General features: G+C 38.5%; 1 protein-coding gene across 2 annotated transcripts in view; it reads right to left on the bottom strand.

The window, feature by feature from the left end:
* Window positions 1–3,966: 3,966 nt before the first annotated feature.
* The window catches only part of LOC139710414 (guanine nucleotide-binding protein G(i) subunit alpha), a 100,703-nt gene continuing 80,043 nt past the window's right edge, over window positions 3,967–24,626 (bottom strand). Inside the window, exons 7-9 of one of the 2 annotated variants that reach the window (XM_071622333.1) lie at window positions 12,860–13,013; window positions 5,501–5,729; window positions 3,967–4,147 (exon numbers count right to left, since the gene is read on the bottom strand). In XM_071622333.1, coding sequence (XP_071478434.1) covers window positions 5,539–5,729; window positions 12,860–13,013 — 345 coding nt within the window. In that variant the 3' untranslated portion in view covers window positions 3,967–4,147; window positions 5,501–5,538. Of the gene's footprint in view, window positions 4,148–5,496; window positions 5,730–12,859; window positions 13,014–24,626 lie in introns of both variants that reach the window. The other variant, XM_071622331.1, reaches the window with a different exon arrangement.

The raw sequence follows: 24,626 nt of genomic DNA, 5'->3' as shown, positions 1-24,626 counted from the left end.
GATTCAACTTACTAAAATAAAACACTGTACAGAGAGTAAACATTCTAATTGGGAACTGATTGAGTGAAATCTTGTGTTTGATACGAGCATCCGCATACACATTTATCCTCTTTTAACTTTCAATCACTCTCTCTCCCTCCCCCTCTCTCTCTCTCTCTCTCTTTCACGCACATGTATACACAAGAGGCTACTAACGTTACAGGTTATTACATTTAACTGACTAGATCGTTATGGTTTCATCATACAGATACTGTCAATATAATTGCAAGTTCATTTATGTGCGACCCCCAAAACACAAAACAACAGTGAATGGACTTGAGAATTTCATTTAACATCATCATACAGTTTGCAATCTGCTGGGTAAAAAGAGGAGAAGACAAAAAGACAGACAAACAATGTGTAAAATACATGTATGACTGAAGGTGAAAGAGCAGTAGTCCAAATGGGCGAGAAAGGGTGGGAAAAGTATCATACAGCAAAACTTATTATGTGCAGATATGTACAAGGAAAAGGGTACTGGCTATGCTTCTGCTCACACCTGAAGATAAGAGTTGGGATTGGAATTAGTGAAGAAAATGTTCAGAGTGGACCCTCTTCGAAACACTACCTTTCCTAGTCATCCACATGCTGTACTTAAAACATGTGAAGCTAGCTAGCACAGACTTGGCACAAACTAAAACCATATAAATTACCATGGTGCATAACACCCTTTAAAAAAAAAAAGTCTTCATTTTGTCTTCATCCAGAAATGCCAAGGTTTTTTTTCATTTTCTCCCCCACCACAGTGATAGAAACCTCAAAAGATATTTGATTAGCTTTGCATACATACATCAGAACAGAGCTCTTCCTTCTATGCTCAAGTGTCTTCTATTTTACTGCATTAGGACATTCACTATCAAAATATTGTCCTCGTATTTCTTCAGAACTTATTCCTACATTGAACAAACGAGTTTGAGAAGATGCGATCACACTGGAACATTTGTGGGAGAGAGAAAGAGAAAAAAAAAACAATCACTGTTACCCACAGTATCACATTAACAGTTCTGTACATAAAAACTATGGCAAACACGTAAGGTCTTGGTACAAAATGCCACGAGATCAAGTAATTTTGATTTGACACAATTTCACAGAGAGGTTTTTTTCTTTTCTTTTGTTATAAAAGTGATTCCCTGAAGACAAGAAAGATCGCTATGAACCACTTATGTCTAAAATACCATCTGGGTCTAACACATGTGACTGTATATGTCACGTGGCTGCAGACGGACAAGCAGACAAAAAAAAAATGTGTGAATGTTGGATATCATGGTACGAGATGTCATCCTGTATTCAAACAGTGAGCTACGGTCAAAAGAGCAAAGCAAGCAGCAAAAAACTGATCACTCAAAAACACAAGCTTCTAAGTCATACACAATGTTTCCATCAGTTTGATTTTTTTTTTTTTTTTTTTTTTTGGGGGGGGGGGGAACCACCAAGAACTTTTGCTGTCTTTTTTTTTTATAATAATAAGCCTGATATTTCATGAATTTGACAGCCTGATATTATCGTTGTAAACAAGATGAAAAGTTGGCGAGGACCATTCCCAGTCATACGTGTGCCGAATTCATAACCTAGTTCCAAAGATGTGGACAGTAGAAGTGCTGGTACCTAAGCATGCATGGCAGGAAGCCAGTTTGTTCTAGTTACCACGTATTCCTCCCACCCCCCCCCCACGTATTCCTCCCACCTCCCCCCCCCCCCCCCATTAACTGAAACCTTTCAGTAAACGAACATGTTTCAAGCATACAGCCAAAAAAGTATCAAACGGCACCTGAAAATAGCATTTTACAACTTCAACGGAACAGACACACATAAGCACACAGATAACAAATATTTGTTTTCCTTTTTTGTTTGTTTGATTCTTTGTCATACTTGGGTGTGGGCAAACTTACAATTTTGATCTCCCAATGCAACCTGGACTCTTGCATATAGTATGTAATCAAGTTCATAATTTCCTGTTGCGCTCATTTTCTGCCGCGGGTTGACAGTTATTTTCCAACAATGTCGACATACAAATGTACATACACACAAGGATATCGACTGACTACCAGTTATTATTTTCTGATTCCCTATCAATCTTCCTCCTACCACGACCGCCCCCCCCCCCCCCCCCATGAATGCTGAAGGCACGTTGACGTACTCAGCTCATATTTCAAGAATTGTGAAATGACAATACAATGACTTTGGACTTGACAATGCACTAAAATGAACAAAGTGCTCAATGTGGCAATGCTGATTTGCAGATGAACGAAGGGAATAAAGAGCTACACACAAGATTGTCAAAGAGCTATACAATATGATACAAAGAAAACAAACTAATTAAACACCACAATAGTGGCACTTTCATACCTATCATTCTGTGTTTCTTTGTTAATATTGTTTGTTTGCTTTTTTTACTTCAGTTGTTGTTATTTTTTTCTTGCCTTTTGTTGACACTCATTCATACAGGAAATCGCATTTGCATGATGCGGGCTTCGAGTCCAAGTACAATTGTATACAATCAAACCAACTTGACATACGCATTTTGACAATGAAGAAAAACATGTATCCATAGATACACAATCAAAGGTAAACATTTACCATTATCAAAAGTCCCAATTAATAGTTTCTTGCACATATTCCTTCCTACATATACATGTATATTTTATATATATATGGAGACTTACTCTACAAAACAGACACTTTACCTTTTTTTTACTTTGTTATATTTTTAGGATACTCACAAAGAAAGCAAACAGAAAATTTCACTCACTGAAGATCTTTGTACATAAAAAGCCATTATAAAATGCACTAAAACACATTCTTTATCATTCATTAATAATTGAAGAGGAAGAAAAAAAAATCAACAAATGTGTCATACTTTGACGGAATCCTAATCTAAAATATTTGGCCCGATGTTCTTACAGAAATTTGCCATGCTTCTTTTTGTTGTTGTTAATATATATCTATATATAGAGATGACCTACCGTGCTATGTAAATACTAACTGCACAACTGTACACGACATACTTTTAACAAAACATACGTTAGTTTATGTTCATCGTCATGGAAACAGACATCAAACTAAAAACTTGACACATCTCAGTGGGTCTTTGACAGGATTTTCACGATGCAATGATGCACGTGTCGAGGAGCTTGTTCGCATGATATCTCATTTTAAAAAAAGCACAGTGTAGTAAATGTATGCATTAAGCTTGAATCACTACCACGTAACTAAGCCTCTCCTCATAATTGATTGCGATAGCTTGGTGCCTTGACTCAGGAACAGGAGTCTACTCTGTGCATACCACACTTAAAAAAAAAAAAGACAAATCTTTATCTTCTTTCATACAGAATTCCTTAATCATCAGTTTGCTATCTTGCTGTCTCGTACATTTGCACCCTTCACAATCATCGTAGAGCATCGTCCTAACATGCCTTTGTATTTCAAAGTCTATTTCATCCACTACTTAGCATTTCACCATTCCGCCAGACTCACAGACATGTCTACACTATGAAGTACAGCTCCCATCACTACACACACACGCTTTCTGCCCATATGCCAAGACAAGGAGAGAGAGAAAAAAAAGCATGATAGCAAGAGACTGCGCAAAGATTTAATGAGACAGTGAAATCTTGAAACCTTACTCCTATATCGTCACTTTTATATTCAAAATACCGCAGACATACACATATGAAGTATTCAAATGTCATGGAAAAGTCAGAAGCTCAGCAAATATGACAAGAATCAAGCAAACTTATGCTAGCATCGGAGAATGGATACATATACAATATGTACATGTTTGTATACCTACATTGGACATCAATTTTTGAGTTCTTTTTTTTTTTCTCTTTTTTTTTCTTCAAGCTTGCAACTCCTGCACAGGAATAATCATATATATTTATATAGATATAAAAAAAAAGAAGAGGAAAAAAAGTAGTTCCAATGTTGCCATGCCATACAGTGCTGACGTAAGACATGACATGCTGATCCTAAACACCGTTCCCCTAACTGAGTGGTGCGCTGTCTGACACAGCATACTCCTCCTGCAGCTTGGGTGATGGGTCCCTTAGCAACCACCTCCAGCCTGGCTCGCAAATGTCAAATCTCCAAAATAAATTCCAAAGGATACCTGCAGACGGGGAAACATGTAGATGCCGAGAACGGGTGTAATTAGCATTTTATTCAACACACACGGATGACAGCAGGAATCCCACTTCGATAGATCACCACATGATGCCATGACAATACCCCATATACATATCTCTGCAGCTATTACATAATATTTGTAGCATCTTTGCATAATTGAGGACCTCGTTTGCATTTTCTCTTTCCTATTTTGAACGTGATGCCAGACCAAAAGATATAGTATAGCATGTGTCATCATACATCAATTTGTTCTAAAACAGCTACCAAGAAACCTAAGTGCTATGTTTAAACAATCCAATCAATGTTAATTTTAGTCCAAAAGTCATCTAACTCTTGGTGAAAGATGAAAATATATCAAGCCCACATCGTGGTCAGAGTATGACTATGCAGTATACCACGGGTTGAAATGTTTATTGAGTGAGTTGTCACTTTTGAGTGTAAACAGGGTCTTTCTCTTCCAGACACAATGGGAGGATAGGATTCATACAAGTGAGAACTACACAATTTGTATATGTACAGGACATGTTGGTTCACACACAAAGAACTGTTGCCCTCTCTAGCAGATAAACACAGTCTGAAGCCTTGAATCACATTCATCAGCATTTTTGAGATTTTGTACATACAAGACAACAGTCTCATAGCTCCTTCTTAGGCCAACATCCAAACAAGCAAGCAAAGAAACATGTATTCAAAGTCTCCCCCTCCCCCTCCCACAGCAATGCAGCTCATCACTCTATGCCTACAAGGTGTATATCCTTTTATTTCTTGCACAAGTGGAAACAATGGACTGTGTAAAACGTAACAAAAAGGGAAGGGGAATGTAAAGATCTCATATGACGCCAAATATACTTTATAATTCCATCATTTACACTGTACTTGAACTGTTCTCATCAGAAGCCAGTAAATTGTACTTCAAAGATAGATATCCCATGGCGTCTGCCCTCATGAAAGGCTAAATCTGTACAGCCAGGTTACAGTCATCGCATCGCACATCCCATTCGGTTTGTTTCTCACATTTTAATCTGTTGCTTGTCATTTTTTTTTTTCAGTGTCTCATTCAAAGTGCCAAACATACAAGTATATATACACAAGTGCATCCATAGTCTGTAAAAAAAAAGGGAGAGTAATAATGTGTTCACTACAAAGTCTCTGGTTCCTTGAACACTTATCTATTACAAGGTCTTGCAAAATGTCAAGGACTACTCTTTTGAAAGCCTCTAAGTTTGTCTCTTTCTTCCCCTCCCCCTGACTCAATATATATATCCTAACAAACTATGGGCCTTACACTAAAGGGGGGGGGGGCATTGTAAAACAGAAAACGGCTTCTCTAACCTACTGATTGCAATGTGCCACGCCCCTCCGAGGGCTCCCCGTTTAGAAGAGACCGCAGTCCTTCAGGTTGTTCTTGATGATGACATCGGTGACGGCATCGAACACAAACTGGATGTTGTTGGTGTCCGTGGCACAGGTGAAGTGAGTGTAGATCTCTTTCTGGTCCTTGCGCTTGTTCAGGTCCTCAAACTGCATCTGGATGTAGGCGGCCGCCTCCTCGTATGTGTTGGACCCTGCGTAGGGAGACAGTAATCACAAGGAAACTCGTGAAGAATCAGTGGGTACGGAGAATATCACATCTTAACTGCAAATACAATGGAAAGTCCTTTTGTCACTGTCACAAAGCACAAATTAAGAGAATATTTACAAAAATTATAAATCAGATGACTTAGAGTACAGTTTTCTCCCTTATGTGCTCAAAAGCCCACACAGGCCTACTGGTAGTGATCCATGGATGGCTAAATGATCTCTCACCCGTTGAAGAAGGCTGATTTTTCTTTAACACACGTTTCCAATTTACCCCAGCCCAAGAATACAAGTACTTGGAACTAGTCTACAATGGGATTGACATCATATTGTGAACATAACATGAATGAGGACTGCACAAGCTGCTCTGGTAATAGTATCACAACTTGCATATGATGGGGGAGGGGGGGGGGGGGGGTGTAAGGCAGCGTTGGTTACATCATGCCTGGTTATATTCAGGTCTGTGTAGTTTTCATAACACCAGACTCGGGTTGTGCCACCTCAGTAGGACATGGTTTATCATGATTTCTAGTCCTCTGCCCTTTGTGGTACTTGCTATTGTAAAATGATCATACTACAGTGCCATCACGCAACAAGAATAACAAATGTGTTGTTTTTGGATGTAACAGTATCCATTTAGTAGCAGCGTTGATATCTCGGTGTTTTAACAAGTGAACGAGTCCAAGGAAAGTGACCTATATATTACTAGGCCACTTCCTTGCAGACCCTGGTTGCATGATGAAGCTGTGTGATCATGTTTGTTTTAGAATACGTTTACCATGTATCACTGTCATTTCATTTGCTACACTTATCACAATGCTTTATGGAGTGGGTCCATTTATTGGCTAAATTACTTCCTGCTTTTCCAAACTGTCCTTATGTATCTTTAACAATGCACCTCATTCCATAGCAAAACTATCAGAATCCAATCATGGTAATAGCATTTCTGAATTTACAAACACATTTGTTTGTCATAAGGAAATGCATATATATATTTTCTCATTTGCAAATGCACATACCTAATTAGCTTAAAAGGACTGTACAGTACTGGTTGAGGTGGGGATTCATGTTTTGAGCATTCCTAAGTGAGATAATGAGAAACCTCTTATGAAATATTAAAGAGCATGTAATTTTAAGAAGGATTCAATGTTTATTTGATGAAAATTGGTTTTCAAATGGCTGAGATATCAAAAAAAGTGATAATAATAATAGGCGACAGGCCACAACTTTATTAGGATCTCTTTGTTTCACCTTGTTTTTAGATATCTCAGCCATTCCTAAACTGATTTTCATCAAATAAACTTTTGATACCCCTTAGAATTGCATGCTCTTTGACATCTCATAGAGTGCTTTCTGAATATCTCGCAAAACGTTAAATGCTAAATCCTAACCTGGACCAGAACTGTACACACCCTTTAACTTCAGCATCAGATACTACGATTCTAATCGTCCACTTCACAGACATTTTGATGTAATTTGCTCACAATCTAATCTCTATTACCAATGTGTCATTCATCACTGATAACTGCAGTCTTCAACGAACGCACTTTGCCCAGTACTGCGAGTGCTACTGTTCTGTGTCTAGACCGTGTCTGCACCATGTTCATGTACACAGTGCCCAATGCCAGCGGCTCATCGCATTAAAATGCATGAACATAACTCTATGAGTAATGGAAGCTGTGTGCTGCCCTCCCGTATACAATACAGGAACCCAAGAGGAGAGCACTTTCATTTCTAACTATCTGCACTTCTGAGGATGAAGGCACACGTAGCCAGGCTGGGCCTTGCCATTTTACTGTGTGAACCTGATGTCATACGTAAAGATCACTCACACCCAGTTACAAGGCAAAGAAAAACTCGGCATTGAAAGTGTAAAGACGATGACTCTCCTGACCTTTCCTTGACATAGCACATTGCAAGGAAGGGGTCTATCATTAACACAACCTACTAATGCAGACATCTTTTGATATATAACTGGAACATCAACCCCTTCTTTCCCCCTTTCCTTTCCTACTCTGGAGTTGCTGCTGGTAATTGATGCTTTACAGGGTAACTGCTAATCACACAGGAAGGAAATCATTAATTCATAACACATCAAGATTTCACCAAAAAAAGACACAAAAATAGTTTTCAAAAATTCACAGCATTTAGGGGGGAAAAAGGAGAAGTAGAACAGAAAATGACATGCAAACACAATTATAAAAATGCAAGTACATGAATCTCTCTACTACCGACGGGGAGTTTAATCACAGGAGACTGCAGTCAGTGTCTTTGTCATGTTTCTTGGAAATCATTTGCAATTCAGCACAGCTGACCTTTAGTTCTGTCAACTTTTCGAGAAAGACTATAAGACATGGGATTACTGCGATTTTCACGTATAATCCAGGGCAAGCTGACAACTACACTCCCATGAGTCACATTATCATTATCCTATCAAAACTGGTGTACTCTCTATTAGTGCTTGTCTACCGTGTGTGTGTGTGTGTGTGTGTGTGTGTGTGTGTGTGTGATTGTTTTTAAGTGCCTTGATGATATGTGGTATATTACTGTACAACCATTGTACCTGGGCCCATGACATGAAAGTTGAGATCGAACATATGCCTCTGAACACTTAATTCTGATTGGCTGACATCCGACTTGAGATTGATTTCCAGACTTATGTTTGATTGTATCTTTTAATGTTAACAACTCCCAGACCAGGCACCTACAACTGCTGAAATCCAAGAATACCACATTTGAGTATATTCAAACTCATCAAGAATACAGAAAAACAAAATTCTCCTACACAAGAATTATGCGGAATAAAAGCATTAAATTCCGAAGAGGGAGCACTCTACAATAAATATATTACAGCTTTGTCAGATGAGTATGTTTAAAAAAAAAGTTCTGGGCTATTTGAATGCCAAAAACATGACATCACATCAGTAATCTCCAATTTGTCTCTAGCAGTCATTGAGACATTACTTTGCATTGTATCATATGCTTGTTGTACAAGAGCATGGTGAATCATCTTTGCTTCAAGTCAAGAGAAATAACTACCATACGATATAACTCACTAATATGATACAATATTATAACAGAGTGCAATATTGTGTAAGTCAACATCTTCATGCATATTCAAGTGAATTGTTATTTTAGCTGTACATAGTTATCATAATTATATTACCTAAACATATATTTCATATTGGTCATACACTGTAGGACACAAAATAATTAGGCGACTGATGAACCAACACTGTTTGATGGAGAATATTTGGCGGATTGTTTTTGATCTGCTGCTTTCATCAAAAGCAATATCTCTGTGGCAAGCAAACAAAAGTGACATGATATTCCTGGTATGTTGTCTCTTTCTCAGACAAGTTAACTTCTTTCTTTCTTGTAAACCACACTGATTCTTTCTCTGTGTTTTGTATTTTCATTTTTCAGTGCATCCCTTCTCTTTTGTTTTGGCATATTCTATAAACTCGTGTACTATACATCTACATGTATCATATAATGTTCCAGCTTCACAGTATCTTGTCTTTTGTGTGTTGCTATTTTCCATGCATTACCTGTAAAACACCTCCTTATCTTTTCGTGCATTCTTTATTTTTTATGTCTGAAGACAAGTTTTTACCACATTGAAACATACAAATAACTGCATGAATATACTGGTGGTTAATTGTCCCCTAATACATATCCCTACAATGATATCAAAATTTATCAACATGCAATGACTGTCACAGAGAAACCACATTGACTACAAAACACTGATTGCACTGCATCATTTCAAGCATTCTGTTCACACTGGCAAATGAATAATCAGTCTCTGGCAACTCTACACTAAATACAGAAAGTGAACCGATCTATACATTATATCACTACCAGCGAAACTAAAATTGTTATCTCTAATTTTAACACTATTTTCACTATGTACAACTGTAAGAAGATGTGGTTGATTACCATTCTACTTCAAGTTCTTGTTTCCTCCACAAGATGAGCGATAATATGATGTAATAATTTCACAAGCTTGCTTACAGAAAAGCACATGATATGTGTGTGTGTTTTGTTTTTGTTTTTGTTGTTGTTGCTGTTTTTTTGCTAAAGTGTTACTTTGCCTGTAGCAAATGCTCCTTTCCCTTATGTACATTTTGTGTACATAGTCCAGTAGGCAAAACTGTGACTGCATCCTATGCTAGGATCACTAAACCCTATAAAAATCAACAGGTACTAATGCGATGACTATTTCATAAGCATTCAAGCTCTTCCCAACACGTCCTAACATGTATTTACAGCTCATGGTATGTTATATAACTGTCTGGGCAGCAATCCCACGGCATCGAGACACATTATCAATTCTCTCCATGGCAGCAAGAAGCATGCTATGGACTTGTAACAGCCATGATTAAAAAAAAGCGCAATCAATATGGACATTCACGAGGCAGCCCAGGACTGCTGAATACAAAGCCAAGAGACCCACTACTCTGTATGGTACGGGCGATATGGGGCTTTGCGTTGATGTTCCTAATTGCATTTGGTTGCCACGACAACTGGCCTGTGTCCCAGATGAGCACCTTCGTGCAGGAATATAATATCACCAGCACAATGGGTCATGAATTTATCACATGTTCCCTTGGCATACTGTAGTTTCATGCATCTACTGATCAGTGCAAGGCACAGTACGGCATGTTGACGGCCTTCCACAACCTACATGAGGTACATGTACAGTATCTACGATGAATGGAAGGATTCCAGTAAAGCCATAGTATTTTGAGTGTCCAGATCGGTACCCTTAGTTCGTGTTTGTAGTTTAATGAGAATGTGGAAATACATGAAGTGAAATATTTTACAGGTGCTCAACAGAGTACCCATTTACATCAAACAACGCTAAAAGGCTGTCTATGTGTACCTCTATCTGTTTTGACTGGCAAATACGAATGTTTTATGATACAGAAGTGTATTTCGTTTCTTGCAAAAGGAAGCAAACTGCCACAGGATACTGAAAGATATCTTTCACTCTGAATAATTCATTGGGTCAATTACACAGTATCCATGCATGAAAATTTTGCTGGAGAAGGCTGACACCAGGCCTGCTCAGACAAGTTTTAACGTATGAATGATTTCTATTACTACTAATTACAGTAGATATTTGCACCCCTCCCCCAGGGCAAAAGAAGTCAATACCGCCGAGTTCTGCACTACAGAAAGAGTACAATCTAGTGAAAGATATTCTATGCAACAAACTGACTACTCTACGAAAAGTATATGATACAACACCACCCTTGGATTATGTATCTCAATTTCACTTAAAGTGACAATACGCCTGAATAATTCAGAGGGAATAAACTGCAGCAGGATTACTCGAAGTGTAGTCAAGCTGAGCCCACATAGTCGTCACAAGAAGTTGCCTTGGCAACCGCAAGGGCAGACAACACGATGGTGATGGAAAAACAATAAATGCCATTATCGTCTCTCCTTCTCTTACCCCCCCCCCCCCCCACCCATTCCAACTTCCTCTTCCATGCTACATATATAGTAATTATATCCGATCCCAGCGTTTCCCCGGCAACTGATTACTGTGATGCAGCTTGCTGTAATGACTGGTGGCTGGAATCCCAGGTGTTTCTCGAAGGTGTTTTTCAGGTCCAGCCGAGGTCCGGCATTTCATTTGTGCAGCTTGTTGCAATCTATAGATCTACTTAAGATGTGAACGCTCAGTGTGCACGCATATACAATGTACCTACACATTCCTTGCTTTAACACACATGTGCAGTACAAATGCAGAAATCTTCCATGATCTCAAAACATACTTCTTATTTTTCCTGCAATATCACAAGAAAATAAAATTCAATAAAATCTTGGCACCCAATGAAAATGAGTTTGATGAAAACTGGACTATGTAAGACTGGCATTCTTAAGAAAAGTCTCTATTTCATAGTTTGCATGTGTTGTGCCTATGGCCAATAAATCTGTTTCATTTAAAGTGCATGTTGAATATTTACTTTCTTTCTATGTTTTTGGAAGGTATCCTGTGTGTACTTTTTTATGAAACTTACTTGCTTTTTGTTTGATTGTACTCTATTTATGGTAGTCAAATTAAACATAGAGTGGCACTGCACTGTAAGTACTGTCAGTCGAAACATTTATCTCCATGGTGCACATTTTCCCTATGATACTGCATGGTTACTAATCATATTTTTAAAATTAGGTAAACTTAATAAATCAACATGTCTAATGTATCTTGTGATTTCCATTGTATGAAATCAACAAGTGTTACATTAATGCACTGTTTTATCGGCTTCCTCTCATTTAAGATGCAGCTGTTTTTCTCCAATCTTTTTGGGTTTTTTTCAGCACTTGTTTTCCAACGATTGCTAAGTCAATTGATATGTGCGGACTTGTCACAACCAGGTCAGAAGGAAAGTGGAGCAGGAACCAAGAGAGCATGGATGGGCATGAGGAAGGGGCACTTGAGGAGTGGAGAGGGGAAGAAAGATGAGGGAAGGAGGGAGGAAAGGGGGTGGTAAGAGGGAGCATGTGGGGATAGAAGATAGAATGGAAAAGAGAAGGGAGGAGGAGGAGGAGGAGGAGGAGGAGCAAAGGAGGGATGAGAGGCAGTATGAAGACAGAAGACAAAAACGGTATACACCATACATATTCTGGAGGTTTTTATTTTGGCGAATTTTACAAGTTGGGTGATATTTGCGAATTCAACAACACGCTTAAATATTAACTTTCAGCCCGACATTCAATGCAACATGCACACTGTACATGTACATTTCTCCGTTCATTACTGCACCCCACGATTGCAAATTTAATCACTCGCAAAACTGTTGGATGTCCAGATCCACATAAAATGAGACTCGGTAAATGTATGGAGTATACAGTAATACAAGACAAGTGAGGAGGCTGAGGCAGATGAGTTAGAAGAGGAGGAGGAGGAGGAGGTGGGAGAGAAAAATAAGGAAATGGGGAAAAGGGTCCGGGAAGAACAGTCTAAAAAGGGAGGAGGAGGAGGCAAGAAAGAGAGACCACAAAGATTTAGAAGGATTTTCAGGCACGATGAAGGAAGATGATGGCAATTTATGTGAAAGACGTTTTGTGAGCAGTTATAAGAGCGGAGAACTGGGGCGCTTACCAGTGTACTCTGGGAAGCAGATCGTCAGGGGAGACTTCTGGATCTTTTCCTCAAACAGATCCTTCTTGTTGAGGAACAGGATGATGGAGGTCTCCGTGAACCACTTGTTGTTGCATATGGAGTCAAAGAGCTTCATTGACTCATGCATGCGATTCTGTTTGGGAGCGGGAGGGAGAGAGAAGACATTCAGATTAATAAATTCAAGTGTTCTCACCAGAGCACGGAAGAGAGTCACAAATACATGCATCAATGAAAAATGGATAATGCTGCATCCGTACATGTTGGTAAAATTGTCGGTCAAAAACACTTTCGCGGTATTCAAAGTATTCAGACTGAGTGTAGAGAAAGATACGACGAAAAGTGTATGGGTGTTTGGGTGGAAACTGATCACAGTTAAAAAGTTTAATATGTCTTTAGCAACACAATCTTATCTGCAACATACACTGCATAAGAGCAGCTACATTCTGCCAAATGAAATATTCCTCCATTATGATTTTTTTTTCTTTGCTTTAAAAAGGATGAACTAAATGCTATCAAAGAAAAAGCATGTCTACACTTACATCACATGCATGTGTAAATAGCAATTTCTCCAAACATTTGGACTACTTCATTATCATCTGTGTAGGATGAAGGCACCATGAATGTGGAAGGGACTTTAAAATCTGTGTACCAGCATCATATCTGAGACAGACAGACTGACATATACTTCTACACACACAAACACATATTCTGCACTATTCAACATTTTCTCACAGCATTTCACACCAACATAAAATCCAAGCAAATGCAGCAGACTTGAATTTTGATAGATAAACTGGGAATACTTATACACATATCCCGACAACTGCCAAAGATGTTTTGAAGAACTCTTATAATGGCAACAACAACACTGAGAGTCTACCTTGGCAAAAATAGAAACTGCAGCTCTAGGGAAAAATTACTCCAAAGCAAAACATCTGATATTCCAATCTCTGGAACACTGATTATGGGAAGCAATAGGTTGTTTTTTTGTTTTTTCTTCCTCCACAAATACTGAAAATGACAGCCTCTTTGTAACTGGAAAAACCAAACATCTCATAAAAACCTTGCAAGGTGAATCATAAATAATCAGCCAGTCTTTTATTCAGATTTGATACATGTACGTCTGCAACATGTTTAACATCAAGCAAAATCTACCTGCACTAAAGTGACCACTTTCCCTTATTTTCTCCATAAACAAAGCTATACAACCATTCAAAAAAATGATAAAACAAAACGAACTCTGAATACCTGTGCAGATAGATTACCTACAACATGAGGTACACTGTATACTGTACTTGCTGGCATCAAGAAAAAACACACACACAAACAAATATACACATGTATTGCATATATACATACATACACACACACACAAAAAAAACCATCTGACATGAATTTTAAAGGGAATTTTACATGAATCTGCACATTATGCTGAAATGGCTCAAATCCTCAAATTACAATGTATGTCTTCACCATTAACTTCGTTAGTTAGCATGATTGCTTACAATTCAAAGTGGAGTGGCACTGGAGCCCAGGTGCCTGACATAACAAGACATCGATGCGCGCCGTGCGTCACGCCACGAGGAACATGCCCGTTGCGGGGCGTGCCTGTGTACATGCTGGGGTAAACTCAAACACGGGTAATTATGCCCCAATGTCAGATACCCCTAATTGCCAGCCAAACGATCCTCTGAATTGGGCAACTCAACATCTTGCCGCTTCGCCAGCATATATTAACCTTCAGTGAAATGAACAGCTATTCCCTCTCCACTAGAGACACGGTTCGTGGAAGGGCTGTTTGCTGTCTTCTCTAGGAAGAGTTTTAGGAAGGTTAGTGTTCCTCCCCATCAAACAAACCTGTTTCTACAGCAAATGCTGCAGAAAAACAGTCCCTCAACTGATGATATTCTGAACATATTCAGAAACTGATATGATGCCAATACATTGTTCATCACTAACAGACAAACTGTCAATATGTGACTGTGCATCACAAAACCAACAAATAGTGACACACCCTTATTTTGCGTGATGACTCGAAATAGTTGAAATGGGTCAACCTAATATATCTTGAGGGTTTTTTTTTAAATTTTCTGAATGAGCAATACTACTTCTACATAATTCTAAAGTACAGATTGATTAGGTATGTCTTAGAGGCCATTTTTGATTTCTTAAAGATCTTTTACACAATCTTCACTTTCAACTTTAATACCTTTTGAAAGGATGATAGCGAAGATTTGAAAGTTGGGATCAGTCATGAATAGAATGTGTTGATAGAGCATGCTCAATTTCAGCTTAATCTGATAATCTCTTTATTGTTATTGCTATCGTGTTTTAATTTGTTTTTTTGTCCCATTCATGGCAAAGCTTTAAAGAGAGCTTCATGAGATTAAATGCTCAAATAGACCCTATGAAAAGCTTCTTTTTTTCAGTACATGCTTTTCCAGAATGTGGCTTTCTTTCCAATATTTAGATAGGTTACGAGACTCCATTTGATTTGAGTTACACATTATTTCAAAGCATAAAGTCTACTTTTTCAGAATCTGCCTTCAACTAAAAATCCATGTCTGGTGACTTTTTGTCGGTTTTGTGATGCAGGGTCAAATATATCTTTAAACAGAGCAGAAAATCCAGCGGCTTTAAGATGAATTTTAACCACGGATGTTTGTAGTGCACTGAGAATCAAATTCAGAAAGATGGTAGATATTTCTGTACGGAAGACCACCTAAATGATTTAAACAGTGTCTCTGTGTGTGTGTGTGTGTGTGTGTGTGTGTGTGTGTGTGTGTGTGTGTGTACATTGCATGTGCATATGAAAGATGCGTGTTGGTTACTGTGCCTCTGTGCATTTGGCCCTAGAGTCTGTTCATATGGACAACTGAGATAATGTAGGTCAACAAGCTGACTTTCATTTCAGTCTGGTGATTTTACAAGTACATTTGCAATTTGGCGAGGATGTTTGGCAAGTGATAAGCTCAACTAAATTGTCATATTCCGGGTGTTATTACAGGGAAAATGGATCAAGATGCACTGTCTTTTTACTCTCAGAAACCACACTGAAAAGCAGCTTTTGATAATTACACCGTGCTTAAGGATCTTAAGAGGTTCGCACTAAAAAAAGGAAGTGTACATGCTCGCACATCAGACGTACTTGTAAGGCGATACAAGCTTGTAGCTGAGCCAATCTATCCAACAACCTGTATAATTTCCCTCATTTTGTACACGAACACCTCTCATCGCCCAGCACGATACGTCTTTAATAGACGTAATGAACTGGATGCTGCCAGCTTCCACCACCATGGCAGTTGCCACGGCAACAGCGCCTTAATGATTTCAAGTTTACGTTTCTGCTCCTTCACTCGGCCTGAGGGACGGAGGGGGGGGGGGGGGGGGGGGCTTGTGGTGGGAAGAAAAGGCTGGCAACTAATTTTGCAAATCACAACCACGACATGAAGGGAGGAAAGGAGGAAGGCGAGGAGATGGATAGGAGCGAGGTAAAAGATCGCTCCCAATGCTGATCAACGCGGGGAGGACTGCTGCTTGTGTGTGGCGATTAGCATACAAATGATGCACAGGCTTGGATGCGTCAATGGGAATTGTATGCACACGGCAACTTGGGAATGTCTCAACATCAGGTTTCGCGCCGAGTGCTGTGCAAACAACGCCATGGTAACTGAAAGCATTCGAAACTGCATATGCTCTTAAAAGTCAAGAATAATTCTTTTGCGCTTTTTTTATGGGATAGCCACAATGAAAATGAAATGAATTCTCAAATGCCAGACCTGGACATTTCTAAAGTTAACAATGATCGGAAAGCACTTGTTCCTGGAAGTGTCTTCTTTCACATGAAGTAAAGAAGTAAAACACAAAGAGGCACTGTTCTTTTGAAAAGATGTAGAGGTATGATAATGCAACAATGGGACACACACACACACACACACACACACACACACACACTAAAACAGTTCAATACAAACTTGCAATGTGCTAAGGATTTGGGCTTCACTTCTTGGAGCAGTTAGCTCCTTTCCCTAGCTCCTTTGAATACAAACATGGAAATTTGTCTTGGAAATGTTCCCTGTTGCCATTGTAGCTCAGATCACTTTGGGCACAACCCAAAGCAATCTTTGGGGTTGCCACGGACAACCTTTGTGAAGGAATTACGCACATGACTTCAATAATTGATCTATGAAGGTGGTCTGTTGTACAATGTACTGTATGCATATCATATTTTAAGGGTGTAATAATCCACAACTGCATTTGGCATAAGGCTTTCTACTAAAATGTCAAAGCAATGCCATTATATAATGCACTTCCTCTCTCAACTTACAGGTAAAATATAGAATTCCATGTTTGTTTTTGTTCTTCCTTTTATTCCTCCTGGATGAAAAATTGTAATTCATCTCTTGAAACATGCAAGGACAGCTCACTTTGTATAAGTTGTACACGTTCCAATCTCCGGTAAGCCTTGGGCAAGCCTGGGGTTATCACAGGGCAAAACGTGTGATGGCAGTACGAACTACACAGTTTAAAATAAAATACAATAAAAAATGGGAGCATAGCAATTCCTGGATTTGCTTAAAATGGAAACGCAACACACGCACGCACGCACACACACATACACACACAAACAAAAAAACACATTTTATAAACAGGTCTTTCAAAAGGACAAATTTATGTTTTTTTCTGGGCTCATTTCTTGCATGCTGAAGACCACAAATAAGACACAGACAGAAATCAGGAAGAAGTAAGAAAATTGAAGATTTCAGGAAGTTTCAAGAAATTTCACAGAACATCAAGAAGTATTTGAATTTAAAAAAAAATTAGAATTAGTGAGATAAATTATGAATATTCATTGCTAATGTATCTTAAAAAGCCCTTCTTCTTTTGTATTTTCTTTTTCACAAAATGCACCTGGACTTATGGAAGCTATCCAATGATAGCAACTGATACAATATGTGATCTCCAATCCTAACTAAAGTACTACAGAAAGGACAGGTGGGGGTCTTCAAATTACAGCTCAAAACTCTGATTAGTGCAATATTCTGTTTTTGTCTAGCAATGCCTCACAATCAAAAGCAAAGAAATTACATTCACATCGAGCATTCACTTGTCCATGTGCAAAATATGATAGTACTGTATAAACGTGAAAAAAAAAATTGAAGATTTTCTTTTCAAATTTTGCGCTCCACTAGCTATGATGAAATTAATAACACGTAAATATTTGTAGAAACTACTGAGTACAAAAATACTCTCACCAGCAAATCATAAAAGTAACTTTACTGAAATTGGTCCAGTGTAAAAGTTTTCATGTTGACAGTAGTTGCACCCCATATCCGTTTGTTTGTTTATGCTTGTTTTTGTTTAAGGGGAAGGTTTTTTTTTTTTTCTAACATGAAATATCTCTGTTCTGTTTTTAACAGCGCAATATACATTTTCTATACCAATCTTCACGTATATCTTGTATTGAGCCAGAATTTGACCAAAATTGGGTTTATTTTTTAATAAATTTTTGGTGATCTTTGTGGTTTGGATGGCACTCTCTGCAAATACATGTATGTACATCTAGGAATCTGAAGCTTGAAATAAATGTTATTGTAAGACTGCAGACTGACTCTTTGAACATTGGAAGTATGTCACTGGAAATTACTTGGAAATTTGCATGTACTGAAGATCTCCATAGATGAGATGACAATGCACTGCGGACTGTGAAATTTTGATACCATTACAGTCACACCCACACAAGTATATTTAATAAACCATCTCTCAATTTCAGCATGGAGTCAGTTGTGTATTGTGTCCTGTCCTGGAATTTGTTAATTCTTTTTGTTAGCTGATGTGTACATGAGAGCAGATGAAGTGGAGCAGCTCAAGTCTTTCATACTTATCTAATCAACGCACACTTTTGTACTAGCTGCCAAAAGACCTCAAATGGAAAAATTTAAAACACTTCAAAAGCCAGTGAAACACGTTTTTGTTCTTGTTTGCTTGCTTTTCTTTTTTTTGTGTGTGTGTATGGCTTAACTGAGGTATTTGAGCCATTAAAATTGGTTGCATGTAGCAGGTTCGTGGCAATTTCCACCTCCTTTCAATTTTCAACCTGCGGCATGCACAGCCCATATGAACATTGCTGGAAAGGTTACGGTGTCCAGATGAGAAATTGCTCGTACACCTTTCGACCGATGGATTATCAATAATTCAAACTAAATTGGGTAAGAGGATATGGGCCACAAAATAAGTTGTGCTTGACAGATCCATGGTGAATGCATCAAATTTTGTTTTCTTTGAGCGAGTGTTCCGAAATGGCAAATGTGAAAAAAGAAATCATACATGTGACGTGTAAAATGGTATAACATAAGGAAAAAAAGAAGGTTAGTATGAATTGTGCATATCATAACACTCTCTTGAGAACATTATCTTGAAAAAAAAAAAAAAAAAGGAGACTGACAGACAGACAGACAGACAGACAAGTAGTGAGACTAAGATGACTGCCATGTGAACAACCTCACACAATACCTCGGAATGGTACAAAATATACGAAATACAAAAAAGTCAGAAAACTAAAAATACTGCACAAACACCGACTCAGTGTGGCTTTGCTCTCCTTTCCTTCTCATCTTTTTGTGCAATCATGTGTGTACAGACATTGCCTCAAAAGGATTCTGCCATGAAAAGCCAGTAAAGTGGATTTTACTGTGAGGAAAGAGCCTTTTTTTTTTTTTTAATGACAGGATTTCAGAGAGGTACATCAGTGACAGATTTTACAAGTACATGTATTAAAGTGACGAAGCATGTAAAAAATATAGGTCAAACTATTGTCTCCTGAAAGTGAAAATATTATTATTATACATTTGCAACTGCTTTCTTCTATTAAAATGCATTGCTTATGTACTGCATGGGTGTTCCATCAAATCATATTGTCTCCAAATAGTTTCAGAAAGCTGCACATGGACTTCGCATCATATTTTGGGCGTACAATGTATTGAAACCAAAGGCGTGGCTACATCTGTAGAGATGATACCAAAGTAGCTCATTGTCCTCCACACATTCTAATGTATAGGGAAAGAATTCAAAACATGTGTACTACTGAACAAGACGCTTTGAGATAGAGTAAACCTACATTTAAAGGTCCTGTTTACCCTTGGAAGTAGTGAGTTTTAAAAAAAAATGTTCAAGATATCACATTTGATGCAAATGTGTAGGTCCGCTGTATCACAAAACATCCTACCATATACATTTTTTGCAATAAAGCCTAAAATATAAAGGAGATATCAGTATTTTTCTCAATAAACTATAACTGTAGACGGTTTAGTCTGGAAACATTTTTATAATAACTATTGTTTACATTTTGTGTATTTAACAATGCTTAATATCGATTATGGTTGTTTCTATCCATAACTTACATTTTAGAAACATTTTAAAGTACTAAAGCTTGGTTTTTGTTTCACCTGCAAATGGTACATGTAAATTGTGCCTTTAACAGCAAACTATGGTAAAGCAGGGAGATGGGAACGCTCTGAAGATTACTGAATGATTCAGAGTCGGCACCAGTTAACAACGGTAAATGTTCAAACCATGTGTTTCACATTCAAAGTGAACATATTGGGGGCATAAACAAATTCTGTTTTTTCATCGAATTAGCTCTGATGTGAGGAAAACATGCACGTGCCCGCAGCCACAATGGCTGGAAATGAACAGAAAATTTGGTAGGAAATATAAATGAAAAGGTCAACCCCTTCTATCCTTTTTTTTTTCCCCTACAAGGAATTTTGTTAGCACTGTGCAAATCTAGTGACTGAGGGACAGACTCTGCTCCATGCGCTGTGCTACGTGTCAGGAATGCCCGAAGGCACAGGGAGTAGAAAATTTGATTCAGTACAGCTGAGAGTATGGGGGATTCTCTGTACACGCATGTGTTCATGTACTGGCACACACACACACACCAAAGGAAAAAGCAGTGCATGTACGATACGCAAGTTACAGAGCAATGAAGGAGACATGGTTATAGAGGAGCCTAAATGATATATTACACAACCACTAGCATTTGTCTTTCAGTTATGAAGAAGAGAGGCACAGTTTTTTCACCAATCGAATATCCAAACCCCAGCCCCTTTGGAATGTTTTATATGGGGTAGCTGCAGAAATAATGGCTTGGAGAACTGCTGAATCCAATGAAAGGATATAACACACACACACAGAAAACAAAAACGAACCAAACAAACAAACATACTACAGGGAAATGCCCAACCTTGTGGGAAGAAGTAAAAAGGAAAAATAATGAAAATGGCGTTCATGTATTTTCAGTAAAAAGACAAAGCAACAAATTCTATAGTGAACGGAATTTTGTTTGACTAATAGCTCATCTAATTAGGAATGCAGCAGAGCCTCTGTGCTACGATCCTAGATGGATTTTGTAGACAAGTGCTGATTGCACACTCGGGACATTTGCGCGGGGAGCACGGGTTGTTGTTACACTCCACATATCATGGCAGTTCAAAAACATCTTATTAGTGGCCACTCGATCCATCATTTCTCCATGCATCTCAAGCGATGCATGGTGGGCTCGCCAGTGTGCAAGCGTGTCAGTACACGCTACTGGCGAAGCCCTCATCTGCTGCGGAGCACGAAGGTCTGCACGGGCGTGAACATGTTGGCAAACAAGCCAAAAACAAAAATAAAAACAAGGAGAACTCTCTTTACTCCTCCCCCAGTGTTCTCTCTGCCGTATAACCCCCTCCCTCACACAGGTACAGGTAATAAATGTGTCACTGGCAGTACTTCAAGGACTGTGATTAAACTTAAATGCTACTCCCCCTCTGGCATTGAACCTGGAGAATCAACTGACATAAAAAGGAGCAGGGACATATGTTACATTATCATTATTATTATTATTATTATTATTATTATTATTATTATCATCATTATTATTATTATTATTATTATCATCATCATTATTATTATCATCATCATCATCACTAATATTATTACTATCATTATTATCATCATCATCGTTATTATATTATCATCATTATCATTATCTTCACCATCATCATCATCATCATCATCATCATCATCATCATTAACTGTAAACAGACCACAAAGTATGACAGCCCAGAATAAAATACTTCCTACACCTCTCACGCTGATACCTACTACATTTTGTATCGAACAATTACACCTACAGAACACTCTTACTGTATGCCTATGATGGATTTGGGCATTTGTGCGTGCATTTATGTACAGTATGTGGCAGACGCTTTCAGACTCAGTGCAGCAGAAGATGTAATTACAACCAGTATTCTTGGTATGATCATCCTAAATCTCATCTGTGTCTGCTCCTCTGCCTGAACACAATATACAATATCTGCTTCTAAACAGCACTTACATTTGTATTCTCCTCTTTTTCAGTACATCTGTATGAAGCATTCATGCATGTTTCCTTTCAAAGAGACTAATACACTGGAATGAAATGAATCTGATATCTGTTGTGCCACAGATTTCCAATCCCGAGCTGTTAAGATTCTATTCGCATGGGTAGGTGTGACATCTGATGCATCACATAAATTTGCAGTAGCATCACACCTCCGAATGCAATCTCTACACTGTAGCAGTTGATTTCTTATTCCCACCCCTCCTACCCTCCCCCCTCTTCCTTCTTTCTTTTTCTCCACCCCCTCTATCGATAAAACTACATTGCATCAACAACAACAACAACAACAGAAAACTCTATTGTTGTGTTCACTGCAGTATAATTTCTTACCATCGTGATGGTAAGAGCACTTCACACACCGTATCATTACCCTGATCACCATAATCAAATCCTTACCAAGCGTTCACTCTACACTCACGGGGCATTCAGATGCAAAAATTTTATATTAGAACGGTATAGCTATACCAAAACGGTATAGCTATACGATGAATTTATACGTCTGAATGCTGACTAACAAAATGATGTATAGCGAAACGAAGGTCAGAGCATCGTTTCGAACTAGAACTCGATAACGAATCAGCATTCCATCGTGTCCATTGTGCATCTAAACGTATGGCGACCACAGAACGGTATAACTGGGCGGGGCTTAATGGGAGCGAGAATGAAAGGTGACCTTGTACCTGTCACTCATGACCATAACAACATGCGCAGTGAGAAACTGCACATCTATACGACATTTTTCCGGAATGGTCAAAATTAGCGTCTGAACGGTCTGTCAGCTATACGATGATTCTTTATACGTCATTTCTTTATCGAGTTTTGGTATAAACTGGCTTGCGTCTGATTAGGGGGCGAGACTCTGAAGAGCATTCCAGCCAAGCTGCCACTTACAAACATAAATTATCAAACCATGATCCTGCTCTAGTTTCTGCAAAGTACCTGTCTGTAATTGTTTTATACCAATTCAGTGAAGAGCATGGGAGACAATGTATCTTGCTCATTAGCATCAGTGCCTTAGATCGCCTTGAATCCTGGACCTCATTACTTAAAGTGTAATACCCAATCCACAGCACCAGTACATCTCCATAAACAAAGGATATGAATTTTGGGGTTTTTTCCACCCTAATTTCTTCCTAACTAGAAATAACTCTCAAAACTAACAACTCTCATACAACCTGTGTACATACCTGTAAATGAATTGCATGTCATTTTTTTTTTTTTTTTGGGGGGGGGGGGGAACGAATCTTCATGTTGCAACACCCTTCAACTCTTTCTTCATTATCATTATCATTATTTTGAATGCACAGGCTTCTGAAATGACAAAACAAAACTATGAAATGCTCGGTATAGCCCCTCGGCACTTCTGCAGTTGCCCGCAGTGGCTCTAGATAATTTACAAAATACATACGTATAAATGTAATACCCCTTTCATACTGGAATCCTCGGATGTCATGCCAGACTCGAGTCTGGGATGAGCACGGCATGACTGCCCTCCCAAATCCTTATGTAAACACGAGGTACAGCTCATGGTACCCTTTCATATTGATCTCAAACACTGCACAAACTCGGCACACGTTCCCATAGCAACCCGCTCGGGACATGGTCCCGTGATTACTTGCGGCCAGCTTCCAGCGCCTTTTTTTTTTCATGAAAGCGACAGTCTGGCAATCCACCAAAATGCTGAATCCACGAATTTTACCAAATGCATTATACAACAATACATACATTTTACAGTGTATGTATAGCCACTGATGGCAGTCGTCAGTAATCATGTTTATAGCGCAGACTGACCCAATGCTACGCTAAGCAGGCGCACCTTAAATTGCCTTGTAATTTTACAAGTGAAATGAGTGTAAAAATTGTTTAGACATGAATAAAACATAAACTTTATTATTTTGTAGTCAACACATATTTCATTTTTTTGTATCATTTAATCATTCGTTGTTCTTACAAATTTGATATCTCTGCACGTCGGCAAACAATTTGCGATGGCATATAACATACGATAAATAAACGTTTATTGTACGTTGACAAAGCACATAGGTGTATACTGTATACATACTAGCGCACGCTCGCAGTTGTGTTTATCCGAGATTTCCGGATACTGACTTCATGGATACTTTACACAAACCTACCCGAGACCCTGTGATTAAAAAAATATGCCTTCTTGGCAGACCTTTCTTCTTCTTTCTTTTTCATTTCCACTTCTAACCATCATTCTACGTCTTCCCCGGAACTGAGTTTACCTGTGGGGTGTTTATTTCTCAATTATCATCATTCAAAAGACCAAATCTTAGCCAAAAATGGGTAAAGATACTG

Source organism: Diadema antillarum, unplaced genomic scaffold, assembly GCF_040938485.1.
Source record: "Diadema antillarum isolate AM-2024a unplaced genomic scaffold, OU_Dant_1.0 seq00001529_RagTag, whole genome shotgun sequence".
NCBI classification, from domain to species: domain Eukaryota; kingdom Metazoa; phylum Echinodermata; class Echinoidea; order Diadematoida; family Diadematidae; genus Diadema; species Diadema antillarum.
This window is presented reverse-complemented; position numbering and strand designations above follow the sequence as displayed.